Source organism: Trachurus trachurus (genome assembly GCF_905171665.1).
Source record: "Trachurus trachurus genome assembly, chromosome: 9".
NCBI lineage: Eukaryota > Metazoa > Chordata > Actinopteri > Carangiformes > Carangidae > Trachurus > Trachurus trachurus.
In genome coordinates this window covers 10,181,327-10,188,529 of record NC_139895.1, presented here as the reverse complement: position 1 = coordinate 10,188,529, position 7,203 = coordinate 10,181,327, and the positions used below count along the sequence as shown (strand labels likewise).

Genomic DNA, 7,203 nt, shown 5'->3' with positions numbered 1-7,203 from the left:
TTCCACCTCCCCGTGGCAAACGCACACTGACGCGCACCAGTGCGGCCGACATCCGTGCGCATCCACCACCACACACTTTTTCCTCTGTGTTACTTGGGAAATATACAGCGGGGGCAAGTGATCGGACTGGATATGTGCAGCGATTTTCAAAAGATGGATCAAATCCTGGCTTTTCGCCCGTGTCGTTGATTCTCCTACTTTCTGCGTTCACACTTTGAGCTCTTCTCCGGAGCTGTTTGCGCGTCCTATATTTTTCTGTGGGGAGGTGTCGACTGGTGTGTCGAGTCGAGTTCTTCTTGATCCCAATTTGGATGTTTATTGCTGACTATCTTCTCTCTTTTTTTTTTTGAATCCCTTCGTCCAAATGACTGAGCTCGGGTGCAGCCGGAGACGTGGCTCCCCACTCGGGAAGACCTACGGCTAAAGTTTGAAGGGTGCCGGGGTTTGCTTCAGGCTGTCCGTCTCCCACCCGTGCAGTGGATTTGCAATTACCCACAAATTGCAATAAACAGCGGATATCCTATCTGTCCGCGCGCGCTTGGGATTCATTCCTCTTGGAATTTATACAGCTACTGGATTTCACCCCCATCAAAATCATGAAGACCGTCACAATTGATGGTGAGTATAGGCTATAGACGCCAGACAATAGGACATATTTGTAAAGTTTTCACATAAAGCAGACAGGAGGATTCTGCGGGGTTACTGCGCAGAGTAAAAAAAAAATCTACATCGGGCAGAGTCTGTGCTCTGTGGAGAACAGACACAGCTAAAGATAAATCACATGTCCTAATTGGAGTTACTCTGCCGACTCCTCCAGGATTTGGTTAAACTGGTACATGCCCGACAATATGCGCCAAAGACCTCCATCTAATCTGCTCAGTAACAAAGTATTCTTAGATTATTCAGGAGCGGACCAACAAGCAGAGTCAGGATCAGTTATGGATATTGCGCCTGTAAACGACCTTGACTCAGTGGCTCTTAATTGAGTCATAATTCTGAGCAGATTTTGCGTGTGCCCACCCCTCATTTTCTTTCTCTCTTTGTGTGCCTCTGCGTGTGTGTGTGTGTGTGTGTGTGTGTGTGTGTGTGTGTGTGTGTGCGTGCGTGCGTGAGAGGCCATGGAAGTGTTTGTGCTGGTCAATATGCTCTGCGTAATATCAGAACTTAACCCGGGCATCCGCTTCAGCCCGTCTGGAGGCTGGGGGCTGAGCGTTTGATGTCTGCAGATGGTCCGCTTGGCGGCCCAACGGTACCGATTAACTCTCCATCTCCTTGGCTTGTAATTGTTGTTCTTGTGGCATCGTCCCACTCAGGGTGCCGCCGAAGTTACGGGGGAAATTGGGCCCTGTAGCTTCCACTGACTTGACTTGGACTTGCTATTCTAATGAGGACAGAGCTGCTCTTCCCATTCCCGCTGGTTAAAAAAAAGGGGTGAAGAGTTTTTTTTTCATTTCTTGGTGGGAGGAGGCTGTGCCTTAGGCTGTGTGAGTGCGTGCGTGTGCACTGCGAGCGCGCGCAAGCGTGCCCTAATTGGTGGCTCTAAGAGAGGAAGCACCTGGCATGTCAGTGCGCGTGTTGCCTCCCTGCAGCCCTGATCTGTACATGTTGGTGTTTTGTATCAGCAGTGCGGAGCGGATAACAGGGACATGGCGTCTGGTGCTTGATAAGCGGCACCGTGATTAGATAAGTGCATGTATGCAACATCCAATTTATTCCATCAAGAGCTGGTGGAAAGCTCTCATCACCTCACCCCACCCCGCCCCTGCACACGCTGCCTCAGCACACACTCAAGTTCGTGCAGCTATCTTTATTAGGACATTGCCATTGACATCCATCCGTTTTGCACCTCCCTAATCCCTCGACCCCCCACCCTTCACATCTAACCCCCTCCAAACCACCGTTTCATGTCTGTCCCTAACCTTAACCTAACCTCCAGTCACACCTTGCCCTTAACCTGCCTCATTAGGATCAGGCTCTGGTCCCCTCGAGGCTAACTGGTCCCAACAAGGTCAGTATATACACCAAAAAAGGTCCCAGAGAGGTGACAAAGGCATATTCACACACCCACACACATACACACAAACACGGATACACACACACACACAGCCCTTATGCAACATGCTGCACTCGCTCCCCTCTTCCTCACGTTGTTCATTACTTGGCTAAAACTGCAGGATTATGGTAAGAAAAGCTGCAGATTATTGTGGGCCTACAGAGTAACTTTGATTTTCCTGGTTGTGAAATGCAAAGAGGCACATCTACTTGTGCATTCTCTTTGATATGTCAAAGAGTGATGCAAATTCAAGTGCACACCCCTTCATTGGCACAGAATGGCTCTGGGTCCCACAGACCCTACAGGCAGGTTTTCATCATCCAACTGCTGGTGTGATTTAGCACCAGGCTCCTGACACACACCTATGTCTGATTTTTTCTTCTTTTTTTTTTTTTCCCTCCGCTGCAATTATAATTGGTATCCATCTCTCAGGCTCCTGATTTGCCGGAGAAAATATGACCTGTCGTGTCTTGTGTTTAAAGTGTCAGAGTGAGGTGGGACTTTAATTTACACTCTTTTTCAGCCAGTCAGCATATGATCAAATGCCTCTGTGGGAAAGCTGTTGCTCGGGGGTGCCGTTGCTCCCTGTATACTGCCAAGCAAAGCCAATAAAGCCCAAATGAATGGATAAAACCATTATGGTGGAACTGAATGCTTTCTCTTCGGGAGTTTTAAACCACTACACAATGAGGGCTTTTTTTTTCAATTAGTTAACTTTGTTATTGTTTTGGCGGTACCCTGCCAAAAAAAAAAAAAAAACTCCTGCCCTATTTTCAAAAATAGGTTACAAGATGCAGCATCTGAGGTGGCGAGATAATTGTTTATAACAATATAAAGTCATAAAGGAAAAAAGAAGTTGGCACACAAAAAAAGAACAACAATAGCTGATTTGCATAGCAGCATTAGTGGAATCAGACATCATGCCATAAACTGACAATGAGACATGGCATCTTCCGCATCCTGAAAGGGAATGTGAAATTGATCCATCTTTGTGTTTGTATGGGTGTGTATATATAAGCGCAGACGGAGGGATGTGAGGGATAATGAGTGTGTGGGTGTATTGTTGTGCGAGTATATGGGGAGGTCTGAGGAAGGGAGAGGCAGTGAAGGGAAAGAAAGAAAGAAAGAAAGAAAGAAAGAAAGGAAAGAGTGAAAGAGAGCATGCAAAATTGAGAAGTGTGAAGGTTATGCAACTTATCGTGCCTGCTGTTTGTCAGACTTGCCACCCATGCGTCCTCCAGTCAGTGTCTTTCATCACATGTCAGAGTGTCAACCGCATGAAAGCTGCAGCAAAATGAGAGAGGGTTGGGAGAAAAATGAATTAGCAGCTCTGCATTGAGGGATATTTACATTCTTGTCAGCTAATTTCGAGGTTTGTTTAAGTCAGCAATGAGCACTCTTCTCCTGAGGTATCCAAGGGAAAATGTTTAAGATTTTTTACATCCTTTATAGCACAACATGAAATCATATATATCTGTAGCTGGGCTGGTTGCTGGTCAATAAAACATACTCATTGCTCACTCTGTCAGGTGAACAGATGTCTAGTATTCAGCCTTAATTTCAACAGACTCATCATCTCTCCAGTCTCATTTACAGATTTATTTTTGGTCCCAAGTCTTAGACAATTGAGGACGGTGCTTTGAGCAAGACCTTTCAACTATGAAGACTAATAAGCCTCATTATCAGCACCAGAGATTTGCGCAGCACCAGGAGGAGGAAGATGATACATTTTGGTTAATAATGTTGCAATCCCTTCTGGTCACCAACAGAGGTCGATAAAGGTCACGGATGGGTTCTCGCAGCCTGTTTTGATTTTTGTAGAGGGTGGGGAAGGGTCAGCGGGGGTCAGCACTGTCATCCAGAGCTCAAAATATTTGACTGTAAAAGTTTTTGCTTGGCAGTTCAGTTATGCATGGCTTCACATAAAGCAATGTGTTGTGGGTAGCCACTGGCATCAGCAGACAATGAGGAGAGATACAAAAAGATAGTTTAATGTAGCTTCAGTGTGGTCCAGCGCAGTGCAGGCATTCAGCCTTGGTAACATTTGTCTTTGTGCTACCTGCACGACAATGCATTTTTTTGTTCCATAACAACAGAATCTGTTTTTGTCTTGTCTCCCACAAGTCAATAGCATTCTGTCCAATTACACGTTCACCGTGATTCATCGTTAAAATTTCTTAGCAACAGATTGTGTAATATGTGGGGTAATGGTGTTTAAAACATTTCCCAAAAAGCACTCTAAATACATCCACAGTATAACTGTGTAACTAGATTTTTTAAAAATTTGTCGAGCATTATTGTTTAAAAATTCAAATGAGCTGATTTTTTTTCTTTTCTATGTAATTATTAAATCTGAATCAGGATACTTAATTAATCCCCCACGGGAAAATCTTATTGAAATTGTTGTGCATTTTTTTTGCAGCAAATCATCAACATAAAGTTTCATTTTCTTACAGTCTAATTACCCCTTTTATGGACTTTTGATCACACTGTTTAATTTTATATCGGAAAATTATTTTAATTTGGTTGGTTTTAAATATATACCGTTGTATTTGAAGTGTTGATATAAGGATGCCAGTGTACTTCAGGGATCTTTATGGAGCTCTAGAGAGTGAACCAATCAGAAGAGTGGAGCCACTGAGGCTCTCTTCTGATTGGCTGGCTGTTTTCTTAGCAATCCATCAAAAATATTGCAGATTTCAGGCAAACACTCAGAAAAAAAAGAAAAGAAAAGATAGTTGGTCTGAGTGGGTTTGGCTTCAGGCATGGCTGCTTTGTTGTGACATCACAATGTTACAGAACTCCTGATGATTTGTTTTGAAGGCTCATCTGACTGAATACAGGTTGTGTGTACTTCTTTTTGGACTGAGGCTTTGATACTTTCACAGCATTTATATAGACCCTAGACCTGATTTATAATCAAACAACACACAAAAGTCTTACTTGATACAATATGGGACCTTTAAACCATTATCATTATAAGTCACAACACACACAAGAAACAAGAGCTGAAGTACAAAAAATAGTAAAATATTTTGGAGCCCACTAAATGTGATACTGTGGGGTCTCATTGTATCCACATTTCTTGTTAAATGCTCAGACTCTTAAAGGATGAAGATGTCAATATTTTATGCTACAGAGCTGTGACGGTATTAATGCCTTAGTTACAGTGACAGACTGCAGTAGGCTATCTGAGAGTGGATCTGCTGTGTTCACTGCATCCTGATGAGCACACTCCTTCAGGGGCTTCTTTTAATTGGCCGCGCCCTTCAAGTAGCACTGCATTTGTTTATACAGTATGTGCACACACACTCACACACACACACACAAAGATTCCCACTGATACATAGGCAGGCATGCTGGCCTCAGATATCCTTGTAACCATCCGCTCTAGGTTATCCCAGTCTCCCAGCCCTTCACTGCTAATCAGCAAGACAGAGGAACTAAGTGGATAAACGAGTAAAATTCTATTTGTTTATACAGAGGAAGCTAAGGGGCAAAAAAAAAATTACAGAAAGCAGTAGAAATGGAATACACCATTCCCCCAGATTACCAGTCCTTAATCCTCTTTGTGGGTTATTATTGTACTGTCAGAATATTTGGAGGGACAACGAGCAGAAAACATGCTGTAGATGCTAACCCCCTTTTCCATTCCTGCTCCCTACACTCTTCTCCTAAAATAAAAAAATAAAAATAAAGATAGAAAATGCTGGTTCTTGTCTTAAAGAGGATACGGGGGAAGAATCAGGACCAGATGAATTGTTGTTATGCAACTTTATGGTATAGCGAGGCGGGGGATGTCTTTATGGGGGGATTTATTTATGTCTTTTTACAAAAATCCCCTGACACTGTATCATAATCTCTTAAAGGTGCCTACACATGACAGAGCAGAGCAAACCCTTAAATGTGCCTCTAAGCCCAACTTTTAAAAATGTTGCACACTGAATGCAGCTGCATGTTCACTAAAGAGTTGTGATGCATGCCAGCGAGTGACACGAACACCCCCACCCACCACCACTACCACCTCCCACCCATCACTCCCAGGGGAGTGCATCTGCATCTGTTGATTCCTTCAACATGGCAATAACATTACACGCCTACAGCTCCTAACATGTTCATACAGAGCCGGCTAATCTGTCAAACACACTGCCCATCTCGCTGCACTGTCATCTATCAGTCCGAGGGGGAGGGAGCGGAGGTGCATGGGGGTTGTTGCGGTTGCTGTTTCTGTTTCTGTTGTGTCCTTGATATATCAGGATGCCCAATTTTGTGTCCATGTATCCATGAAAGTTGCATGGTTGTTCTAATCCTGTTGCAGATGCGGAAAGAGTGTGCAGCGAGCTGCCTGAACACTGATGACGCTGATTACACCACAATGGGGAGGCTGACTGATGGCCTGGTAAATTATTAATTAGACAGAGCAGAAGCCGCTCTTAAATTAGACGCCTGAATGGAGCCGTTGTCATCCTTATAAGTCAACCCTATGCTCGGCTCCTCTTCTCGCAGGCTGTAGTGTCACTCAGAGAGATAAAGTGGCTGACTGATCCAAGACGTGAGCACAAGTACAATGTCACTGATCACACGTAAGGAGGCGGGTTAAACACCAGAACTCAGACACAGATGGAGCTTGGGTGTAGACCTTTTATTATTTACTGGATTGGTATGATATATGGTGTAAGGTCCTTTTTTTTATTCATACATGTACATCACAGCAGGCTGACCATCTCAGAAGCTGTTGGTTTCTTTTAACTCTTAACTTCTCTGGACTCTGTAGAGCTCTAGTAAAAACACGTTTGTGCAGGATCAGACATTGTGATTAGACAAAAAAGTCAGGTAAAATCCTACAAGGCTGGTTAATGGATGTGTATGGTCCGGGCTTAATGTATGGTACTTTGTTGTGTCATCACAAAGTTACAAAAGTCTGGACACCTTGTTTTAAGGCTCAATCTCTGAAGACAGGCTTTTCATCCTAAACTGAGCATTTGATACTTTTAACAATATTGATATAGAACCTAGACTTCCAGACATCTACACTTATACTTCATGGTTTTAGAATTTTAGCATCAGTGCAGATTCAGAGAATCAAAGCCATAGAAGTCATACTTGGAGTGTGATTTTAAAGATATAAAAAAAGATCTAGTTGTCTATAG

General features: G+C 43.5%; 1 protein-coding gene across 1 annotated transcript in view; it reads left to right on the top strand.

Annotated features, from left to right (window-relative positions):
* Window positions 1-427: 427 nt before the first annotated feature.
* Window positions 428-7,203, top strand: part of rtn4r (reticulon 4 receptor) — a gene marked incomplete at its 3' end in the record, with an annotated part of 47,472 nt that continues 40,696 nt past the window's right edge. Inside the window, exon 1 of the mRNA XM_083979203.1 lies at window positions 428-618. Coding sequence (XP_083835329.1) covers window positions 597-618 — 22 coding nt within the window. The 5' untranslated portion in view covers window positions 428-596. The remainder of the gene's footprint in view (window positions 619-7,203) is intronic.